We start from the raw sequence: 26,291 nt of genomic DNA on the forward strand, positions 1-26,291 counted from the left end.
ACTAATGGCGGGTCAAAAACCTTGTAAATGTCTGGACTTCCATATTTTCTTCTCTAAAATATTCTCCATTTCTGTTGTAATATTTTTTATGGTTAAGGTATTTTAATGAATTTATACTAATAATCTTTTTTATTTTTGTTTTCAGGATTTGTACTGTGTAAGAAGTGATTTAGGGAATTTACTAAAGGCCCTTGGCAGATTAGAAGAAGCAAAGGTATGACAATTACATTTATCTTTTGCGGCGTATCTTTTTTCTAAATGTCACTATTTATGTTCCATGTTTTCAAGATACTTTATTTACATAATAAGTCTACTTTAAGTATAAAGTGATGCAATTTCTATCTACTTAATATTCTGTTCTGACTCTATTCTTCATTTAGGTGCAATATTTGCGGTTTAATTTGACGAGTCAGTACTTGAGATTAAAGTTTTTGAACATTTGCATTATTTATAAAATCACCATCTAATTCCAATAATGACAATAAATATGTATATTATAGTGTTCCAACCTGTAATAATTGTACAAGGTCTTAAAGAGCCCGTCTGTGTAGACCTTCCTACCTTGAGAAATCAGTGGGCATCTAATGTATGAAATGAAGTTGCATAAGTATGATTCAATAATTCATAGTTATTGTCCCTTTTGCTTATGTATTTATCTTTCTCTTGGTTCGTGTAATTTACCTTATGTTTTTTAATTGATGTACTGCCTCTCATTTTAAACAGATGGCATAATTTGACGTTTGTAATTTAACACAGTTATGCCTTTGTTGATTTGTGCCTAGACTTGTAATATTTTTGCTAATCAAAATGTCACATTATTTGACCGCAATGTGAGTCTTATTGCGAGTGTTTGTTTTTAAAAGCGTGTAATGCGGTTGCATATTTGCGGTTGTCTAAATGTCAAACAATTTCTCACTGCGTGAAAAATTATTTCACACTGTAAATCATATTCTCTATTTTGTATAATTTATTAGTATTTGCGGAGCGATTTTGCTTGTTCAAATTTTAAAGCTGCAATGTAATGCATTAATTTTCATTTAAAGATCAATGTGTAGAACAGGATTATTTGGATAAATATTGGTATGATGTCGATTGTGGTTTCCGCACAAGATTCCAATGCTGTTTTAATAGTATAAAATCAGTGGTGATTAGTTCTCGGAGAATTCAAACTATAATAATTTACACCAAGTATACTGGTCCGATCAAGGAGAAATTGGCTAGAAATATACTTTATCTTTATACATTTGCAATTACTTAATTTCCGTGACACTGAAAATACTTTTGCAATAAAATCAATACTCGGATATACATGCAGGTAAAATTTTGGTTTTAATATGTTGTATATTATTTATTTACATACATACAGTGTAATGTATTCTCCTTTAACTTGCGAACTCTTGCCTGCTTGCGAAAACTTAAATTTACGCTTTTTATATCGTATTAAGATAACTAAATAAAACAAAATTTGAAGGCAGATAAATTTTAAGTTCTTATATGTTTGAAATTAATGTGGAATATTAAATGCAACCGTTAGTTGTATGATCCATATCAGAAGATATGCGCTTGGTGACCACGTCACCTTTATACAATGAACGGTTGAGGTTATTCACCCCATTAGGCGCGGATAGTTAATAAAACATCGAAAATAATGAAAGTATTAAAATTTCGTGTAGATTCAGTCTTGTCTAATAATATTTGAATTGTATACTATGTCAAAGACATTAATTTATTACAACCCAATTTCATTGCTTATTTCACCTTATAGCAATATGGAAAATACTGCCTGCTTTTGTTAATTGAAGGAAAACACTACTTCTATTTATTTATTATCTTGCAAGATAAAAAAAAACTTATGCTAATGTAGAACATTATATATAATCTACGGTATCCGTTTACATTTTCTGATACTAAAACATTTTTTAAGGCAAAAGTATTTCAAAAATTTGTTAATTGATTTTGAATTCTTCTAATGATGCTTTATCACAATATATTGAAAATCTTGTAAACTACAATTTGAACTTAAAACATACTACATATGGCAGTTAAATAAATTAATTATATTTGTGCAGTTAGTCTTTCGGGAATTATTTTTAGTACGTGTTTGTGTGAATAACCTTCACATTGTTTTACAACACTATATGAATCGTATGGAACAGTCATGGATTGCCCTAAACTTATTGACATTGGTGTCAAAAATATACCTTTATTTTTTACAATCTGCACGAATTTGTATTTTTCATTTATTGTATGAGATGTAAAAAACTCAACTACTCATTATTTAATATAAAATTTTCAAATTGCATCACAATTTCATTGGCGCGTCACTTGTGTTGACATAATTCATTTGTCTGTTCTGAGTAAATAGAAAGAGTATTTCTCTCACAGTTCTTCATTATTTTATCGGATATACGCATTTTAACTGAGACTTATCATCTATTGTAATTTGAATTTTAGTTCATGTTTTGTTTCTTTTCAGGCCTGTTATTTGAAATCAATTGAGACTCAGCCTAACTTCGCTGTAGCTTGGAGCAACCTTGGATGTGTATTCAACTCTCAAGGAGAAATATGGCTCGCCATTCATCATTTTGAAAAAGCTGTTGCCTTAGACCCTAATTTCTTGGACGCTTATATTAATCTTGGAAATGTGCTCAAAGAAGCAAGAATATTTGACCGGTAAGTGATATTTTTTGTTGAAGTTTTTATTGATGATGTTTGATGTTTTCTTCTGTTTATTAAACTTAATTTTATCCTTCTAATTTTATCCTTATGAAACTAGTTGTCTTATTTACGTCCTTATGATGTGCAGTATAACTCAAATTATCTGGATGAATGAGTGCCAGACATTATCTGGATATGCAGAAATCCGGATAATTGGATTTATTATTAAATCAAAGCAATGTTTTGAAAGAAAACACCATTTACTCTAAAATCGCGTTTTTATTGCTTTTGAAATAATACCGCGAACTGGAATCACATTAAAAACTTACTTAAACATGTCTGTTTGTTATTGTAAAATCTCCTTTAGTTTTTATTTCCTGATAACGATCCGGATATTTGGCAATCCGGATGATTGGAGTTCGGATAAACGTAGTTCTTCTGTACTCAAAACAGTATTATCAGAATGCTCATCACAGGATGCAAAATTATCAATTCATAGTGGAGTTTTAGTATGGAAGTATCCTTCTTTTTTCCTGTTATACATTACCTTCGCTTTAGGAAATTACACAGTAATTTTTTTTATGTAAATTTAAGTAAGTTTTTAATGTGATTCCAGTTCACGGTATTATTTCAAAAGCAATAAAAACGTGATCTTAGAGTAAATGGTGTGTTTTCTTTCAAAACATTGCTTTGATTTAATAATAAATCTAATTATCCGAATGTCTGCATATCCAGATAATGTCTGGCACTTATTCATCCAGATAATTTGAGTTATACTGCACATCATAAGGCATGTTTACAAATTACAATGAAATAACCAAACCAAAAAAGACGCCGAATGACAATATAAATAATTCAAACAATATAAAAGTATATAAGAATAATATTAAATAGTTAATAGAGTACCATCAGAAAATGCCACTAAAAATATGATTTTACCTGTTTAAGATGAAAGGGTATTCTTTTAGCATATTATAAAATATAGATAAAACTTATTGTTTGAAAGATCTCAATAAAATGTAATATAAACAAAATCTATTAAAATGATTCAGTTTGACAATGTTATAGAGTAAAGGTCAAGGGAACAATAACAATGTTTTGATGTCTACATCTACTCGTATATTATAAAACTGAAACTACATGTGTGTGTTTGTCTGTCTGTTTGTCCGTCACAGCATCTCCTCCGAAATGGCATGTCGTAGCAATGTGAATTTTGGATATGTCTTTTTAGATGCAATTTCTAGATCAATGGTGCTATTTTCGAGCCAAATTTGACTCGTTATCAACTCAATACAGACTCTAACTTTTTAATGGTAAGTCATGGAGACATGAAATTTAGGATCAACATGATGACTTCACTAACAAGACGAGACATAATAATAATTATTATTATTATTATGGATAACTTATATAGCGCCATTTTCGTAATATAATACCTTCACCTTATAACATGCTTATAAAACCCCGACAAGTTTTAAAAATTATAATTTAGTAACAAAAACTATCATAACTGCCATTTCTAGACCAACCGCGCTTTTTTAGAACCTAATTTTTCTCAGACTTCCTCGGTATTGTTTATTTTTATTATAAAATCAAACTTTTTAACGGATACCCATAGAGAGGTGAATTTCAGAATCAACATTTATTATAAATTGACATTTCTAGATAACCCGCTCTATTTGCAATTTATAAGTCAACAGCGCAGTTTTGAAGATAAATTTTCCCAGCCTTTCTCGATAAAATCTAACTTTTTAAAGGTATGTCAGAGACATGTATTTTAGAATTACCATTTAAACTGCCATTTCTAGATCGACTGTGCTTTTTTCAAGTAAAATATTTCTAGACCTTCCTCTGTATAAAAATTAACTTTTCAGCTGTAAATTGTGGTGATATGAAATTTAAAATCATATTTCAATCAAGCAATCGTGTTGCAACAAGCCCAATTTTATTCGGACTTCCTCGGTATAAAATTTACTTTTTAACTGTAAGTCTTAACGGGATGAGAAATTAAAAATGTCATTTCTAGATCAACCATGCCGGTTTAAAGCCAAACAAATTAAGGACTGCTTTGGTATTGTTTTTTTTTTATTTATTTTATCACAAAATAGTTTTTTTAACGGTGAGTCATAGGGACGTGAACTTTAAAATCAATATTTAAAATGCTATTTCTTGATCAGCCAAATTATTTTTCACTTTAAATTTGCCCCTCATCACATGGTCTGTACCAGAATATGAATCTAAATTCAAACTCGAATAAATACCAAACGCTGAGCTGCAGTAGTGTGAAATTATGGCACTTTCAATGCAATTTTAATCCTGGCAAATTCTCCTCACTCCGATCTCCTCAACTGTAAGTAGTAGCGATGCGAAATTTCAACACGCCATGTAAAATCTTATTTTTACATAGATACATACTATTTACAACCAAATCAATGATGTTCTATACTTCTATAGTTACGATAAACAAATTATTTGCAAAAGATACTTATGCTATTGATCTGGGCTGGTATTCGAAACGCTCTCGTGGCCGTATTATCTCGAGTATTTACATACAAAATACACGAGAAAAACTGTTTTCTCGAGAGTGGTTCAGAATAGCACCCCTGGTGCACCACTCATTTTAAATTCATAATATACCGACTTTTTTATATCTTTTGTATGCTGACATACATACATGTATATAAATATTTTTCTTGTTATTTTTCTTTTTATACCCATGTTTTAATTAGTTGTAAAAGACACTTATGCCATATAATAAATAAGCGGATGCTGATGTGGATGTAAAGCATCACATCCACATATAATGTGTATAGGTGTTTCCTCATCTGTACTGTAGAACCTACATCTAGAAGTTTTGGAAAGGATCATTCTACCAAGGTGTTTGTTCAATCTGCATTGCCCTCTATAAGGGCTCTAGTGATAACCCTCACTTTATTTCAGCTGAGCATTAGGTCAAAAACAAACGTTTGCGAGTATCCTTTTATCAGTTCCTTCATATGATGCTGACCAGGTACAGAGCATTATGATCTGCATTAAGCTTGCTACGAGGAGCACATTTGGGCAATCCACAGTAGAGCTCAGAGCTTATTGGGGCTGTCTCGACTTCCAGTCTTGTCAATTCATCAGCTGCCTCGTTACCGTTGATGTTTAACTGTCAAAGTATTCAAATCAATGTCACACTGTTACACTCGCCCGTAGGCACTCCCAGGGTTAATTTGAGCTCAGTGCTTTTAGAGCAGCCTGACTATCTGAGAGAGAAAAAGTCTTTTGTTTTTGTATTGTCTCGACCAATTTAAAGACTTTTAGCAGGTTTAACTCCGTGTATCCCTGCACCTGCTTGTCCATCTTTCTTGGAGCCATCGGTGTATTATACAACGTTTCCTTCCTTGTAGGGTAGGGGGCTATCGGGCAGCTATTGGTCCCTATCCATAGGGGTTTAGCTACAAAAATTCGAATTAAAATTGAATTACAACATAAACCACAGTTTCAGTATCACAATAATCATTTTTTCTGAGTTTCATAAAACCAAAATCTATATTTGTGTCCCATCACAAAACCGTATTTTTGTAGTCACCTCCTTGTGATCGTAAACCCCGCAATGTGATTATGCCATCACTGAAACGCAGCTTTACTCACAATCAACAGTTTATAAACAATCAATCAAATTTCCGTCAGAGCTACAAACCGTTGACTGACGGACACCGGTAAGTATTTAGATCTAAATTAAAAATTTAAAAAACAAGAAATCAATTATTCTTCCAAATTTTTTGATTCTTCCTCAAAATAGACTCCTTCTGAAGCAAAACATTTTTTTAAACAAACAATCCAGTCATCCATGGGCATTTTTGTAGGCATACTCCGGAATCACCTTGAGTTCCCTCTGCGAATCTAGTTTTTTGTCTTCTATTGAGTCAAATGAGTTCCACGAAGCGGTTTGGGGAACCGAAAATAGTCCCAGGGAGCCAAGTCAGGAGAATACGGGGATTGTTCGATGGCATTTGAGTTTGTGTTAAAAAATTCATTCACAATGATGGCTTTGTGAGACAGTGCATTATCGTGGTGCAAAATCTAAGAGTGGTTTGTTCTTCCACAAATCTGGCCCTTTTCTGCGGATGTTCTCTCTCAAATGTCTCAATGCTCAAATTATATTATTTATTCACTGTTTGGCCATCGGGAAGAAATTCTGAGTGAACAATATCACAAATATCGAAGAAAACAGTGAGTACGACTTTGATTTTAAGGCTACTTTAACGTGGTTTTTTAGGTTTCAGCTTATTGGGAGAGCATCATTCCGATGCCTGTTGGTTAGTTTGCATGTCACACTCATAAACCCATGTCTTGTCACCAGTTACGATGCACTCTATGGATGTGGGGTCCATTCCGACTCAGTATGTCCTTGGGCAATTGAGTTTGTTGCTGAAATTTAAAAAAAATCTGCGTTTTTCGAACAAGCCGCGCTGCGACCCGCCTCATGCCTAAAACATCAATCAAAATCAATCGAACCGATTCGTGAGAGATTTTTAGTTCACGTGCAAGCTCTCTTAAGCTGTAAAGATGTTTTTCTAGCACAAATTTTTTCACTTGGTTGACGTTTTCTTCAGTATTCGACATTGAAGGACGTCCAGAATGAGGTGAGTCTTCAACCGCTTCACGACCCGCTTCGAACGCTTTGTGCCACTCAAATGCTCTTGTTATCAATATAGTAGTCACCGTAGGCTGCAACATTCTTAATGCGTCTTAATCCGAAATTTCGTTCGTAACACAAAATTTAAGAATTCTTGTTCAATTTTTTTCTCCATAGTAAAAATCACAAGACGCGCTTAACTACAACCGATGAACCAATGTTTGACTGGTAACAACAAACTAAATGACAGATCGCGTTCAAACTTAGCATCAACATAGAGTACAGTTGTGTCAACTTAGTGAAAAAATATCTGAATAATCATTTACGCGGGCTTTTTAAATTACTCAGTCCTGGTATTCATTTGACAGAATGTGTATAGTTTCATAACATATAATTATAATAATTTCAATTATTACATATAAAGTATGTAATTGTAAACAAAAGAAAGAAAGAAAGTAAAGAAGAATTGAAATGAAAGGAAAAACACACTAAAGACTTAAACAGTGTGTAAAGTGGCCACTTAAACCAGCCAATGACAAGTCATATGCCCTGTAAATGCCTAGACTTCCATATTCCCTTATTTAAGGTATTTTTCATCCCTTTTGTAATCCGTTGAAACTTCTGATTTAACTGCAGCAGGAGTGGTGTGGAGTTAGTCCAACAGCTCTGCAAAATGATATAATAACTTATATTTTAATACAAGTTACCAATTAAAAATACTTAGTACACTTCCACTTATTTACTTGACTAGTTAGGGCTTTCACCCTCTAATGGGCACCTTCAGACTAGGAAATAATAGACAGCCGGTATAAATACAGGTATATATTATAAATAATATGTATTACACCAGTCTGAAGATGTCCGTTTGAGGGTGAAAGCGCTAATTGGTCAAATGAATAAATGGAAGTTTACTCAGTATTTTAAATTGGTTACTTGTATTGAAATATAAGTTATTATATCATTATAATGGAATTCCATCAAGAATTGTCAATAAATAACTTAATTCAAAGCTCTGCATAATTATTAGCAGTTCTGAGCATGCGAGCTAGTGTGGAATGGTGAGCATATTTGTGTTATTGTATTCGTTGGAATCTGGTGCTCCTTGTGGGTACTCAAATGTTTATCAGGTACGATTCTGGGCAATCTATCAGGGTGCAGACCGACCACCTTGTGCATTAGAGTGTCAGCAATTATTGTCCTTCTAGAGGAGAGCAGTGGTAACCTCAACTCGGACAAAGTTTGATAGCAAATTTCATGTACAGGTTTACCCCTTTTGAAGTTAAAAATGTTAGCGAAATATTGACTAAATTATTTGATAGTTATCAACATTTATATATGGAAGCCTGATTACCAAATTATCTTCTAGCGTGAATTATCTTTTTAATAATATTTACACAAAGCAGTATTTAGATTAATCTATAAAAAAAACTTCTTGAAAGATCTTGTTTATGATTTAAAGAAAAATAAAAAGAAATCTTCAAAGTGAGAGAATTATTTGTTTACTTTATCTATTATCGTCGACTTAGAGTGTAACTCTGCTATCTGCATTAAAATTAATTATACAGGAGGCAATAAAAAGTATGCCAAAAATTAAATATAACTGCAATCGAAAAAATTAATATCCCGTTTAAAGCAATTGTGATCCTGGTCTTAATAAGCTGATAACAAGTTTAAATATTAACTGTTTTCTTTTAATATTAATTAGCTAATAAATATTTAAGCAGGTTTTCTTACCTAAATAGTTAACATTGAAATGTACATATCAGGTTTTCATACCAGTACTTATCTGCTACACACATGTTTTTTTAACTTAAGTTTTAAATTAAATATTTTTTTTTGTTCTCTTATTGATTAAAGATTAAACGTCAAACAAATACGAACACCCAAAACAAACATCCTTAAGCATTACCCAAAACACTTAATTAGGTTGAATTGACTAAACCGTATCAGTTTTTTCTGTTTTTATATTTTAAAACTATTAAATCTATAAATCTCCTACCTTTTTTGTTGTAAAAGATAAATTAGGAATTAGGGAGAAGCATTTTGGATTCATAATAAATGTCAACAATAGACACATTAATTACCACCGCCCATCATTTCCCTTTCCATACCCAGTGGTGCTTAGGGCACTGCATTGGAGCGTTAAATGCAAAACGTACTAGACCATCTGTCGGGTGAAAGTAAGATTACTCTTCAGGTGCCAGTTCTACACACATAACCGTATTCTCAATCCGCTCAGTCAGAATGAAGTTGCGTAATCAGCTTCATATTATCGCTGCATTGTTTCTGACCGCGACCTTCCTACCTGCGCGTGACGTATTCCTATTTGTGGAAACTACGTGCGAGTATTAATTACACACATCACATCTTTGCCTTAATTTGAATACAACGTAACTAAATGATAACCTTACAAGAAATAATAAAAACTTCATTTTATTTTTAAAAACTTTTAAAAAAAATGTTTTATCTATTAGTTTTCATTCTTTTGTTATGTAGTTTTCATATATATATATATATATATGTACGCTTATGTATGTGTGATTGTGTATGCGTATATACTCATATGTGTATGTATATATGGTCATATGTGTATGTTCGTATATGTGTATATATATATATGCATGTCTATGTGTGTATGTATGTATGTGTATATATGTATGCATATGTATGTATGTGTGTGTATCTATGTATGTATCAGTGGCGAACGGTGACTTTTTTATAGGTAAGCTTTAAATGTTTTCATAATTTGTACCTGCATGTACTTACATACATATAAGTAATCTCGCAAATGAGTTAAGGCGTATAAAAAAAGTATATACCGGTACACGGATTATTTTTCTATGGTTTTGTGTAAAAACAACTTCATCTCTCCAGCTCCAGTGCTGCTGGCAACAGAAGACGCAATACCTACTTATTTTCAATTAAAATAATTATAACCAATAACCCACCAAACAAACAACAATCAATAACTTTGCGAAATATGTAGGTAAATTCTCCATAATTTTAATACAGTACATGTATGCAAAAGTTTTAAAAAATAAAATATGTTATAAAATAAGGATAATAAAATGAGTATATTCATAATTCTTTTTTGTTTAGCACTGATTGAAAACACCGTATTTTTTTTTGTAATTTACATTTTATACTGCAAATGCAAACTAATTAAAGATAAAATAAACATTTTTTTGTAAGACGTCACTCCCATTATGTACACAAAAAATGTTTTTTTTCTTTTACGTAATATATTTTTTTTCTGATAAACTTTAAAAAAAACAATAAGATTAGATTTAAATTCATTTATTTATGCCAAAATACATAATTTTAACTTTACATATTACATTACATAACATAACGAAATATTCGCAATAATATTGCAACAAAAATGTCACGTGACCACCGCGCCGCGCCGTCAGCTTCGTTTCCCTCTAAACTGAGAATGAATAATGCAAGAAATTGACGACACCGAGCGAGGCGTCACTAGCTCAACAGAATACTATCAAACGAAAATGGTCTTAAGGAAATAATGCTCGAAATGCTACTCTCCAAATAGAGAAGCTTTAAATAATATTTGTAATCTGCGAGTGAATTCAGCAAAGAAAATATACGTAGTGGGTTTTTGAATGTTAAAATACAGTATACATTTTGTATTGAAAAACAAGCTGCAATAATCGGAACCGGGCAATGCGCTGAGTGCGCATTTAGAAGCTTATATTTATTTTTGAGGAATATATAAACAGTGACGTTAATTTATAATAAACATAGATTATTTAATTTATTCTCCTATAATTAAAACTACTATAAAACATTATTATTGGTAGTGAAATATAATGATAAGCTGCGAATAATCGATTATATGGACGGTTCGCCCCTGGTATGCATGTATGTGTATGTATGTATCAGTGGCGAGCCGTGATTTATTTTATAGGTAATCTACTAAAAATGTTCATTAATTTGTACTACATATAAGTACTTACATAACATGTAAGTAATGTAATTATAAATGACATTTTTTTTGTAATTCTGTGAAAATCAACTCAAATAACAATTATTATTAACCACGCGATAAACGTAGTTTTATTATACACTATTTTAATACAATACTTGCATAAAAGTTTATTAACAAATACCACAATGACATTCCGCAGATATTTCCATTATGATCTGTCATTGACAGTACTGTCAAGACTTGAGCACTGGCCGATTTCTTTTAAAATGAATAATGCCTAAAACGGCCACTGGGAACGCCACCTGTTCTATGTGATACATAATATGTCAACGGTATCCCATCAAAGAAAAATAGTCCTTCGGAAATAATGTTCGAAATACTAGTTTCCAAATAGAGAATCTTCTAAAAATATTTGTAATCTGCAAGTTTGTTTTAGTACTAAAAAAGCCGACTTGGGTTAAAGACGAAAAATACAGTGTACTTTTTTGTATGGAAGAATAAGCTGAGGTAATCGGCTAGTTTCATCGTTCAGTAAGAATGGGCTGGGCGCGCTTCATAGATATTTTTTTGTAGAAAGATATAAACGGTGATTTATAATAAATGACAATTACTTTATTTTTTTCCCATAAACATGGTTACTATAATTTATTATTATTTAAAGTCAAATATAATGGTAAGCTGTGCATAATCGCATACTTTGACGATTCGCCCCTGGTATGTATGTATGTATGTATGAGTATGTATGAGTATGTATGAGTATGTATGAGTATGTATGAGTATGTATGAGTATGTATATATGTATGTATGTGTGTAAATGTATGTATGGAAGTGTATGTATGTATATATATATATATATATATATATATATATGTATGTATGTATGTATGTATATATGTATGTATATATGTATGTAGATATATATATATGAAATCCGCAATTGGTTTTGTTATTTGTTGTTATTCTGTATGTATTGTTTATAACTATGACTGTGTTGGTTTAAAAAATAAACAAAATTAATCAGTAATTTTCTATGAAACTATACATGATTTTGATGTGTTTTATTTTATCCAAACAAATGTAAACCACTTAACTACTGACCACCTACTGACACGCTGTATTTTAAGGAATGTACGTCTTCTTTGAGATACGCGTTATTCCAAAAATGTATTTTATCAATTTTCTGTTAACAATATCTACCGTTCAAATAATAACCTCAAAAACAGAAAGAAAAAGAGAATATTTATTGATTTCAATGTATAATACAGCACTACTGTCAATTAAAATGTTAATAAATTGTACAAAAACATGTTTTAAAAATGACTTACGTTGCATTTAAATTAAGGCGACGATATGTATGATTCATTTATTAGATTTGCTAGTTTCTCCACGTGCAAACATTTTAATATTAATTACTCCCAGAATATACATACAAATTATACCATAAGAGTTTCGTACAATTTTGAGATACATTTTTGATCATCATAAAAACTATAGAATCTCAATTTGAAAGAAAAAACATTGTGATGAACTATAACTATGGATGTAAAATTACGTAATTTTACCCAAAGTCGCGGTAAAATACCGTAATTTACGGTATTTTACGGTAATTTTCGGTAAGAAACGAATTCGACGTACTTATTTATATTTTTCAAAGATATGTTAAATACGAGTGGCTTTGTTTTAATACACTTTACATGACTGCAAAAACCAGTTTTAGATCCATCTGGTGGTTGTCGAGATTTATTAGAAGTATGGGACGTTCAAGGTCATTCGGTATGTACTTTTTCCACTTTTATTTATAAAAAGGGTTATTGTGTTTTGAAACTTAACAGGATCGATGGACACAGGGTCTTTAGTAAAACCTTAAGTTTGTGACCTTGAACGACCACCGCTCATGCCACGATTTTGGAAAAATGGTGCTTAAAATCAGTTTTTTGTGTATAATTACGTCCCTGAAGGTTTTATGGAAAAAATATATACGAAAGTCTGAGAAAATAAAATTTACTTAAAAATCGTGATAATTTTTTTTTCGTAGGATCAATACTTTCCAAGATACACATTTGAACATCAAATACATTTGATCAAAATAGCGGAAAAGCTCTATTAGCACTAACTTTTTACTAATTATTTGATAGTTGACCTACCAAAAGTCATCATCATTCCATGTCCGCTACCTAGTTGGAGCATATGGTGTTCACAAAGATCCTCCAGGCATCTCGGTCGGATGCCAGCTCCTGTGCATCCTCACAAGTCAGGTCGCTCCTCGTAGTTGTTACATGAACTACCAACTAAATTAGCAGCGGAGGTCTAAGACGTCGAGAACTTGATGCCTTGTTAAGCAGGCTAACCTGAAGTAGCATTATGTAATATTAAATTATTTTTATATTATAATGTACACTGTTTAAAGTATTTATAATACCTACCTACCTATTTTATTAGAATACGTGACTGCGAGAAAAAAACTCTTTTTAAAAACCACCGGCGGAACTTTTTTTTAGATGCACTCGAAGTATTAAAAAAGTCACGATGACATAGATCATAGATTAAAAATTTGAGCTCGCTGTTCGCTACATTATACCCTCTATCACTTTGTGAAAGAAAACAAATTGACACTATTTAAGACTAATTAATATAACCAGCACCCATATGCACATGGTAATAAAGATAACAAATATAATATAAATATATTTAACAAATTACAACAGGGATGGAGAATACCTTAAATAAGGGGATATGGAAGTCTAGGCATTTACAGGGCTTATGACCTGTCATTGGCTGGTTTAAGTGGCCACTTTACACACTGTGTAACATTCACCATTTTGCCTATATTTGATCATCCATATTTCTTCAATTCTTCCATTTGTTGATTTTAGCGATAATAACTCTCCAATAGACAATAACGCATGCTCAATCACCTCAGACCTATGAATAGGTATTTTATGGACAGAAGATGGCGAGTAGTAACATGGATATTCCTGAACTATTTGTTTAGCAGTTTGTAACATGTAATCCCTATACTTAACTTTATTTATATTATCCTGATGACAAACATTGCGGCAAATGGCAAAACTTGTCTATCAGATCCTTATTAAGGCCGTAATTATATAACAAGTCAGAGCACTTAATACTTTCTAAAACTTCCTTTTGAGATTCAAGTATACGGTTTGTGGTGTGATCTAACAAAGATTGCTATTCTATTTCGGCAGACGATTTTGTGATTATTTTCTCCGATGGATAGCACCGCTTTTTTGCATTTAATACATTCCGGTAAGATGGAAGAGTATAAGCAGCTCTTTTGAAATGCACATTTTTTTAAATTAATAAATCCTGATGTTTATTTAACTTTGCTTTTACAATGAGAGATACTACTTTGTCAGTACATACTGACATGTGAAAAAGATGTATTAGATTGATCGGAGTACTTTCTACGTTTTGATCGTTTGCTACAGTCCGCGAAATTCTTCCTCGTGTCGATCATTTGAAAACGGCGTCTCTTGTAGCTGCTCCTGGACTCCTTCTGTACGTTGCGTGGATCCCAAAAGGTCGCATTCAACCAATCAGAATATTTACCCACCATTTTTGGTTTTGAACGGGAACATTGCATCCAACACTTGGATTTTTGTATTTATATGTAATCAATACGATTTTTCAAGTTATTTTTGACGTCGGGTATTTGTTTGGCAAACACATGTAAAGTATGGCGTTTTTTTCCACATTAATTCCATTTTAAGCTAGCCAAATGTCAAACAAATGCATTTGCGTAAATAAACACTTGTAAAGTGATTCTAAAAAAAAAAAAAAACAAAAAAGTCAGGCATGTAATTTTCCCTAATTTTTTTATGCGTGTGCAATGTACGGAGTGCATGGCTCATACTAAACCCCGGAGCAGAGTTGTGCAGATTAAAATGCATATATCATAATTTATTTTTTTTGTGCACATTATGTATTAAATAAGGTTGGGGGCAGAGCGGGGCAAAATAGTTAAAAGTTTATGGAAACAAAAATATTTTTTAAAAATTTAAACAAAATTTGTGCATTATTTAGCAGCGACACTGTTCGAAAACTACTATTCACTTACGCATCAAAGTATATAAAAATAATTAAACATACTTTTAACTTAAATTTCCATCACAAAAAAATACACATCAATGACTAATTCCGAGAAATATAGAACAGTTGACATGGTGACTAATAAACGCACTGATTACAGTTATTAGCATTTTCTTGGATGAACTCACTTTCGATGCTGAAATACAAATGAACCCTTCAGAAATCCTAGGTTGTTTTTATACTTTCAGTCAATTTGGCTATTATTCACTAATTACCTGCAGTGACACATCATAATTTGGACATGAATATTAGAAGGCTGTGACCTACGGCGGGACCACTGTGCATTGGAGCTTTGATAATACAACACCGTTTTATATTCAAATTAACTGAAAGAATCTCAAAGCGTAATTATTTTTCTAATTCCGGGGGCTATTTCAATATTCAAACAAAATGATATCACGCTCAGTTTATTTAAAGCATGTTCCATGTTATGGAACATGTTAATACGGGGGCTGTATGAAACACCACCAGTATTCAAACTATACAATAATCACATTCAGTTGAGGCTATTTGGAACATATTCCAAATAACCCTAAAGTTTCTTTCTAATAGAGCCCTTCTGTAGATTTCATGACGTTTAAACGCAAAATAAAACGCCTTTGTCATTTGACAAACTGATTTATTATAAGATAATATATAATTACAATAAAAAGAAGATTTATAATTACTTGATAAATATTTCAGGTATACCTGAAAGCTTGACTGAAAAGTTTGTTAGAATTTTAGAGATTAAAAAAAGAGGAAAAAATCTATAAATAGACTCGAAAACACTTATATGGCGGTTTGACAGTGACGACCAAACACAATAGAACGAAATATTAGTGGTGGTGGAAAAACAGCTTTAATGGATTATTATTTATGATGATGAGAAACATGATTTTTTTCAAATTCCAAAAAGCCCCCCGTCTTACGATATATATTTGATACTTGTTCTCTAAATCATTTGAATAAATCCGTAGCATGTGACAACAAAATAAATTATTTTAATTAAATTAAAAATTTAAAAGAATCACTATGTAAAGCGCCCTTGAGGTATTTTGTTACGAAAATGGCGCTATATAAGTTATCCATAATAATAATAATTGTATCTCTTGATGTTACCTACATTTAATTTGTTTGATCAGATCAAAGATCGTAACTTGGAATATTATTAAGAGAGACGAGAGTAATTACCGGATGTTGGCTCCATTACAGATTTGTTAATTAAATCAAATCGTCAAATTGACAGTTAAATGTCGATTACAATTGCTTCAGACAATTTCAATTAGATGCACGTGTATCCAAGCCAACTTTGAGCTATCAATAAATTACGTTTCCCGTAATTTTGATGGTATAATTTTTTAAATTTTGAGTAAAGTATTTTATACGCTTAAAATAATTTACGGTTTCGTATGTGTGTTTCGACTCAACTCGGATTTTCGAGAGTCAACGACTCCATATCATTCGAATCCATCCACCGAATTCTTTTAATTTTATTAGTTACCTGTATATAAGATATTTGATTATATTATTTCCGATCATTGAAAATATTATACTGTTCTCTTGTAAGAAGTAATTTAGATTTTAATTCATCAATATGGTCACCCTGCTATAATGTTCATGTTTATAATATAGAAAACATTCAACATAAATTTCTGCGATATATAAACTACAAACTAAACATTCCAATACAAAATGTGAATTATGACTATTTATTAACACTGCTTAACCTAACAACACTTTCTGAAAGAAAAACTATTAATGATCTCATTGTACTGTATAAAATTGTAAACTCTCTTTTTGACGCACCAAAAATACTTGAACTGATTAATTTTAGAGTACCTGCTGTCAACACTAGGAGTACTTTATTGTTTCATTGCTCCAGTACTTCTTCCAACCAACAAAACAATTCATTGATACGGAGACTGCATAGGTTAGGTAACACTTATGGAACGACTGCAGACATTCTGTCCAATGAGGAACTTCAGCCCTACGGGAAATTGGATACAAAAAATGTTTTCTTACGCGGGGTAAAAATTAGAGCATTAAATTGTACTACAAAGTTTCTTGAAAATGTACAGAAAAAATAATGAAAAATACTTTGATAAAAACGCACTACTTTAAATGACGTCACTGGTTCATGTGAATCAACCTATGATCTGAGAGCTATGGAAGATTTCCGGTCTGCTTGTCGCTTCTGGACCAATAGGAAGAACTGAATGAGAATAAGCGGAAATGAACCTCTGACGTTACACGCGGAGTTATTTCAGAAATACAAAACTTTGAAAAATCGTAGCGCCGATAATACGATATATAAAAATTAAATAAAAAAAATTTTGACTTAGTTTAACAGTCTATTAACAAATAAAAAATTCAAAAAAAAACACCGAACTTCCTCATTCTTTACTATCTTATAAGTCCACAATATCAAGTTTATTTGTAGCTGCTCGTCAAACTATTATTGACAATTCAATTCAATAAATTAAAAAATACTTTACTTTATTTTTATTACCTTATACTTGTTTTTTATTTTTTACTATTATATCAAATTGCATTGTAGTATTGGCAAATACGCATTTCATGTATACATATTTTTATTTCTTTTTTTTTTTTGTGATAATATATGCTTGCTTGTTTATTAATTTAACTTAAAAATATATTAAATTTCTTGCTTACCGTAACACTGTATTTATTGTTTGCTTTTCAGAATTTATTTCGTAAGCTTATATCTTTGCATTTTTCGTTTATATGCTTACTGTTTTTTCCTGCATATCTTTGTTATTGTTTTTTTTTTTTTTTTACTTTGTAAAACTTTTTATTGTATCCTTTTTAATTAATTTCTCATATTTTTTCTGTATATTCTGCGTTTATTATTTAGTATGTTAGCATGTATTTCATTTTTATTTTTTGTAAATGCCTTTTGGGCGTTAATGAACAAAAAAAAATAAATATAAGCATTATTTTTACCTAAATTAGTTCTCCGCCTCTGTTATGATATAAATTTATCTTCCATGTTTATTAAAATCCCGTGTAATAGTTTTTCTTCCACTTTTTTTTATTCCATCGTCAAATTGACCCTACAATCAATGCTGTCAATTGAAAATCTATCTTTAAAAAAATATTATTTACGCCTCAAAGGACATTTTTGTTAAAAATAACTGAATTACTTTTATTATTGGAACATAATGTAAATCTATTATGTTTAAAATACCCAGACTTTTGAGGGTTATCGGGTGTCCCGAATTAAATTGAAATAGCCCTCTGGATAATTTCATCAACTGAATAAAATCGATCAAAGAAGTTTTATCCCCGCTGACTTAATAAATCCGCCAGATTCGCCGATAAAATTCTATGTAAACATTTTTTATTATAGAATATGATAGTATGATTATGCTTTTCGACGGTTATAACACAGACAATATTTGTTTTTTTTTTTTAGATATACTCTGCCAAATTTCTAAAACATTTTCTTCCTTCGAATTTCTAATCGAACTGTACGTAAAAGACCGACATTATTTCTTAAATCTTGTGATTCTTGCAATCCCATATTTTTATTGTGATTTAAAAGTCCGTTTTTGCGTGACTTCTTTCAGTTGCTTTCATTTGAGTTATTTTATATATGTATATTCTTTTCCATTTAATTTATTTACTTAAAAAATTAAATACATTTACTTTCAGTAAAGTTGAAAGTAATTTTAGAAGAATTTCTCTATTTTCAGGATTTTTATTTAAACGAACCACGCGCAACTGTTTTCTTATTTCATGTTAAAATTGAAAAAAACATATTGATAGCCTTTTTTTATCAATGACAAAATTTCATTTAGGAATATACATAATATAATTTATACATACGCTTTAGATTATCTAATCTTTGCGCTGATTCTGGCACTCGAAATAATATAAAACATAATATCGACCGTGGAAAGCCAAAATTTACTGAGCCGACATGTAGCAACTTTTCAGAATAGCCAATTAAAGTTTTGTTGTTTTTTTTTAATGAATAAAAAAATAGTTAGAAAAGTGATTCGTCACAGAACTTGTAAAATAAAGAAAAGCTTGTTTTTTATAACTCTTTGTTTAAATTTATGAACTTTAGGACATATTTATGTTAACTACGCGTTTTGAATGAATAGTGTGTTTTTTTAATCGTAGATTTAGATATGAACTATGCAATTTAATACAAACTTTTTTTTTTTTTAATTTGGATCAATCTCTTTTTAGATGTTTGCTCCTCATATACCTACCTATTATATTGGCGTGATTCATACATTACTTTTAAGAAAAATTAAAAGATAAGATTCTTTATTAATAAATAAAACTTTGATTGGCTCTTCTGTAAAGATGGCTACATGTCGCTTGGTAAATTTTGCCTTTCCACCGTTGACATGGTAATGGTTTTCACTATTCAGAAATTTCAACATAACAGTATAGAAATTTTCTAAAATAAATATTTTTTTATACCTATCTTACCTATCTTTAAAAAAACTAATAAAAAGTAGCCCATATGAAATATGTAGTTTGTTTGGTAGTTAACGTTCCGTTTTCCCTGAAAATAACCGGTGTTGAGACATGCCGAAATGATCGTTATTCCACGACACGATAAATCCGCGAGGACATTTTATTTATACCGCTGAAAATAAATGATGAAAGATGACGTCTTGACGCTGTAAGATTTTCACGGACGCGGACGGTAGCATTTTTTATCGCCGGTTCGCTTGTGGGAAACTTGCCAGTTATTTGTATTAAATTATATACTGAACAGTGTTCATCTCAGCTGGGCTTGCCATTAGAAAATAATATCACTTTTACAGGGCCTTGCTTATAATAGAAAAAGTTAAAATACATAATAGGTTGGGTAAGACCCTAATTCGTATTCTGTGATTTGTTTACGTTAAAAATGCACTAAAACATGTAGTAACTTCATCACCTGTAATTAATACTTTCTGTTGAAGAGTTTTATCTTAAATTATCATTACGTTATCGTCAAAAAGAAAATGAGTTGCATAAAAAAGTAACAGAAACAATCCGTTTTGTCGAAGATGCATAGATTTTTTTAAGTTGAAACATTCTTTAATTCTACTTTTTGTGGTCCTACTGTCCCTAAGCCTCGTTGTGGTCCTCGGTCGTATCCTGGCTCGAACCTTGTTCGTTCTACCACAATTCCATCCCCACTTTCTAGCACGGTCTTCCAAATATATAAAAAAAGTTCAAATCGTAATATATCAAATACACGGGAACCTCTTTACATGGGGGGATACATTTCACGTGTAACAAAAAAATGGTGGATAGGTTTTCTCGTATGAAAATCATTCCGAGATTTAAAAAATAAATTGTTTACTCTTTATTGCATTTTATTTTGAAATATAACGTGACAAAAAAATACTTCGTAATATATATTATTACCTTTCCTCGCGCATACTTTTCTGTGCCTAGTAAGTAAAATAGCGATTTGGGGAATTCTAAAAAGGATAGTATAATATAACGCATTGTTAAATTAATTTAAGAATTTTTTTTATTTTTTTTTTTATTCTGTTTTATTTCAAAACCGTGTAAAAAACAAGAGGCCCGGTGTATCAACCTATATATAAGATCTTGCTTGCATTTGTTTATAATTTGTGCAAGGATAATTTTTAGAAACAGTTTCAGTACGTGACATTAGGCTTATCAAACAATAGTCGCTTTATTTCTTTAGGTGATGTTTTGTGGGCAGTGTTATGAACGTTGACTTCAACCAATCATGAGGTATAACCCCCGTATCATAAATTTTGTTAAATAACCTGAGCAGACTGTCCACATTCTCCTAACTAATGAGCTTCCGCCGCTCAACGGGAATTTCTCCAGAGATTTTCCTGTTCTTAGATGCTGCGATTGTGCGAAGTATCTCAGAACGTAGAATTGGTGGACCCTCTTGACACCCACTGTTACTGGGATCTGATCTCTGATCATTAAAAAGGTCCTGAATATAATCCTCCCAAGTGACCAAAGTTTTAAAGATGTCTTTTTCTTCTAGTACTAGTTTATCATTATTATTATACAGACAACTGGGCGTTGAAGTTTCTGTTATATTTGACATCTTAAGTTTCTTGCGGAACATCGAAAGAATTGTGTTGAGGATCAAGAGCCTCCAGTTCTTCACATTCTCGTTCCATCCACTTCTCTTTGAACTTTTTAATTTCGCTCCCAATAGTACGTTTTACATTTCTTTATTTTTCGGGGTTGTCTTTTACCAGACTTCGCTCCTCCGTGAGATTTAAAATGCGTTCGGTCATCCATTTTTGTATTCTTCTCATAAATTATTTCTGCTCACAGTGTTTATATGTTCCTTCAGACCCCTCCATTGTTCTTGCACAATCATATCATCTGATCCTATTGTAATTTGACATAATCTATCATTAAGCTCCTGTATAATATTTAATCGAGGGATAGATGTTAGTATCTATCATTTAATGGTGCTGTTTAGTCAAGATTTTGAGCTTCAGTATCATATTTGCCCCAAGAAGATTGTGAACAGAGCCTTTATCTACTCCGGGGTGTGTGGTTACTTTTTAAATTTAAATGAGAAAGAAAAAGGAGCCAAAATGGTTTTCATTCTAATTCGGGGCAAGAGTATCATATCCCTCATTTAGAACGAAAACGACTCAACTCAAGAAATCAACTTTTTGGGAAATTGCAAAATAAATTGTGACACCTTAAGCACCAAATTTTGAGTTTAAAATTAGAATTAATGCATTCAGGTATAAATCTATGAAAAAAGGCATTATAAAAATAAATTATTATAAGAATAAACAAGATATTTATTTAATGAGTCAATTAAACTGAAAAAACAGAATATGAAGTTCACCGTTACGTAATTACGTCTTTTGTCGACCTACAGAAATGACTGAAAACCTTTAAGAATTATGCTTTTTTAATAATATTTATTAAATTCAAGTTTTTGACCTTTTTATAATTAAGTTTCTCGAGGCTTTTACTGACATAATACATTAAGTCATTAAAACAAATTCCGGGATAATCGCATTTAAAGCTTTTTTTATTCTTTTAACGCGTTATTTCTCCCACAATTTTTTTTTTAATGCTTTAAAAGAGTAATCTTCACTCTAGGCATAGCATGAAATCAACATCTTGCACCTATATTAAAAAATATTCTAAAAATATAAAGACTGTTCACTTAATGCATTCTGTCAGTATAGTCTCGATATGTTTCAAGTATTTTTAAATATAGGTGCAAGACGTTGATTTAAAATTTTATGCTATGCTTGGACTAAAGATTACTCTAAAAGATTTTTTTTTTCAAATTGTGGCAGAAATAATGCGTTCAATGAATAAAAAAGCTTTAAATGCGATTATCCCGGAACTTGTTTTAATGATTTAACGCATTGTGTCAGTAAAGCCTCGCTCTGTTCTCTTTAAAAAATGATAAATTTATAATACCGATATACAAGATAGAAATAATCGCCATTAGATATTACTTGATTTTGAAATTCAGTTTAATTTTCAGTTGCAATTATTTTCCATGGCCACAAAAAACGCTTATAAGAAATATTTACTATATTCAAATATATTATTGTGTACCCATATCGTATTATTTTCTCATCAAATTAATATGACTTTTTTGTGTTTTACGCTGCTTTTACTTAACCATAATAGCACGGAGTATTTTAATTGTAAATAATTATTATCATTTAATTCATGCTTTTTTAAAACATCGCTTTCGTCGATGAAAATATAATGCTACTTTATATTTTTAGAATTCTATTTATAGTTTCCTAGTACCTAATGTATTCAGTATTCTCCGAAACCTTTTGTCAAGTTCAGAAAAGTTTGTACGTAAATCCCGAGTCCTTGTTTAGAGTGCTACTTATCTAGCATTTCCATTATAAGAACTTATTTCATCCAAGCGAAGCTGTGGAAAAAATGCTTATACTATAATGAATGTGCTATATTTCGTGTCTGGACGGATGAAGAATACAGTTCAGTGTGTGAAATAGAACCAGAACCCCTGAGTTGAGTATTTTCGACTCGATGGCTACTAACTCTCAGGTAAAAATGTAATAAGTCCGCCTCTTAGTGTAGTGGTTGGCGCGTTCGCTTATCTTGCGCGAGGTCCCGAGTTCGATTCGTGGAGATGTTTCAAATATTCCACTGCCCTTGGACTGATACCTGAAACCATCACCTTTATTTTATTTATTTTTTATTTTATTTATTTTTTCTTTTATGTTTTTTTATTCATTCATACAAATACATAAATATTACAAAAAAATACAATAATAACGTATCCTTAACCCTATGAGGCCAAGAGCCCTGTGTTGAGTTGGGATACAACACAATAGAAAGTGGAAGCACACACATAATTAAAAATAAAAACTAAATATTATAACATAAATATACATATATTTCAAAGAGGATCTGGACAACACGCTTAATAGTATATACATCTATGCAATATCTCGCAGCAGTCTCCTGCAATGGTCTCTTGCCTTAGACAAAATCCAGACTTGTACACTCCTCCTGAAAATGGCTTTTGTTTTGGAGAACTTTAAATGTTCATCCATGACATTAAACACTCTTGGGGCCACAAAAGAGAAATTCCTCTGAGCAAAGGTCGTACGTGTTTTTGGAATTAAATAGTTCAAATTACAGGAAAACCTCGTACGAGCATTCTGCTAGGATCTACTCTTGTAGCCGCATGACCAGAAAGGTGTCAATGACTCTTTTGAACAAAATTGTCTAATGTCCAGTAGCTTCATAAATTGGAACAATGTCTCAGGTGGGAAAGTGAGGGGACAACGCAGCATCACTCTCGAAATTAATTTTTGAACGTTTATTAGGGGGTTCATAATAGACGCAGTGCAACCTCCCCAGCCCACTATACCATAGGCTGCCACTGACTGGAAAAGAGCAAAATACACCAATACCTTTCATGTAACGAAAATGATCATTTTACGCTGCAATTCTAGTACCAACGCAGTGCCATGTGCATCACTGCGTGCGAATATGAAAATAGCGATGACTAAATAATTGAAAACATCGTTTCTGTTACATGTTCGGTTCGCGCTCTGTCTTTTCCGAGCAGCCAAATAAAAAAATCCCTGTATTTTAAACGATAACACGTCCATTTTGTTACTTATGCATTAAACATTGTTTAAAAATGTATCAACTTGTAACATAAAATAATGTTAAATCTAAATATATGTTTTTTTTACTTTCAAGCCCAAGTTTACATTTGAGAATAAGTATCATCATGAAACAGATTTCTTTTTACCTGTAAATTTACAGTAAAGATAAAGATAAAGATAATCATTTATTTACTCATATATATGTACATTACAAAATAAAATATCTTAATTCATACATATAGAAATAATTAGGTAAAATTAGGTATATATAAAAAAAACACATTAGTATGCATAATATCCAAAGAATAATATGTTAAAAAAGTAAGAGAATCTTGTAACGAAAAACTCCCTCAGAGACGTGAAAAATGTCAATGTCCAAAGTGATATTGTTCAACATAGAGATAGTACCCTGTGTGATGCAAAATATCGAGATACCTTGTATCACATCAGATAACTTTTTTTTTATTTCATCAATCCGCGAGTCCACGAATCCCATCAGTCCATGCAAATTAGCTTTTTTTCTCAAATGTATTTTTTGTATCCCTTTTTCTTTCCTTGGTTCCTATTTCTCTCTCCTTCCAAACTCATCATCCGATCTCACATTTCCTCATCTTAATACGTATAACATAATGTACTTTAATTTTTTTTTATTAATGTTAGTATGTACAAGCCTTATCTCTCAATTAAAAAACAGCTGTTATTTTTAATTATTTGATTTTTTTAAAAATATTTTATTTTAACTTACGTATTTTTCGTATATACTTATGGTTTTTTAGTACAAAATTTTGACCAATCTCTTTCTTTGACCTGTCTGTTTTTTGGTTGGCTATAAGATATTGCTTTTAGCAATAAGTCCGCCAAAGTACTTATTCTTTGTACCTGAAGTTTTCAATAAATAAATAATTGATTATCTTATAAAATTTGGCAATGGTACCTTTCCTTTTTAACCGGGGTTAGTTTTTACTTACAATTTTTGTTAGGAGCGATCTCTTCCCATTGACCCTTTCGTTGATTATTCCAGGGGTGTATCGAGGCTTTGTTATCATCGAGATCTAAAATTTGTTTTTACCAAAATAAACTTGAAGTGAAATGAATATATTATATACTCTAAATATTTTTCGCTAGAATAAATAACTTAATATTTAGGTTTGTCGCGCCCTATTTATTAAATAATTTATGTGTGAATTATTAAAAATAAGTTCTCTCTTACCTGCTATCCCATCCATGCATACGCACCTTAATCGTTACATATGAGTAGATTTAACATTATATTATCAGGACACCGCCGCAAATTATTTATTTTAAACCTATGTACTTAGGTGGTGGATTTATTTCTTAAAACCAACCAGCTATAGCATATTGTCAAATTATTAAAGCCTACGTTACTTTGTTGAAAAAATTGTGTCGTGTTTTCAAAATCTTCTCGTACTTGTACCCCAATTAATAATTTCTAATATGCAGTATCTTTATCTTGTGTCCTAATTACATTTACTCTCAGTTTTGTGCATATTTAAGAAATCGGCTATAGTGTTTAGAACACAGAAAAAACTTTTCTGTCTTATGTTACAATATTTTTTTTTTCAATATATGTAATCATTATTATTCCAATCAGTATAATATGTGCCGTAGTACTATGTTAAATCGCAATACTGCAAGTAGATTTTCACAACCATTTTAAATAGCTATGTAAGGTTGTTTTGCCATTATTTGTTAGCACTATTTTGCCAACATTCCTTAGAGAATTCAGTACGCTGCAACCGTCCGCAACATCACCAAGAACTGCTCTTAGTTTAAAATAAAATATGCCGACACCATACGTTTAGTTAATTTTCGTAGATCTTTCAGAGGATTTGAATGT

General features: G+C 31.2%; 1 protein-coding gene across 1 annotated transcript in view; it reads left to right on the forward strand.

Moving 5' to 3' along the window:
* sxc (O-linked N-acetylglucosamine (GlcNAc) transferase sxc) overlaps window positions 1-26,291 on the forward strand; it is a 67,037-nt gene that overhangs the window by 11,251 nt on the left and 29,495 nt on the right. Inside the window, exons 4-5 of the mRNA XM_088241202.1 lie at window positions 146-214; window positions 2,477-2,673. Coding sequence (XP_088097328.1) covers window positions 146-214; window positions 2,477-2,673 — 266 coding nt within the window. The remainder of the gene's footprint in view (window positions 1-145; window positions 215-2,476; window positions 2,674-26,291) is intronic.

This window comes from Micrasema longulum, unplaced genomic scaffold (assembly GCF_059751315.1).
Source record: "Micrasema longulum isolate JH-2025_06_02 unplaced genomic scaffold, ASM5975131v1 h1tg000127l, whole genome shotgun sequence".
In the NCBI taxonomy this organism is placed as follows: Eukaryota; Metazoa; Arthropoda; class Insecta; order Trichoptera; family Brachycentridae; genus Micrasema; species Micrasema longulum.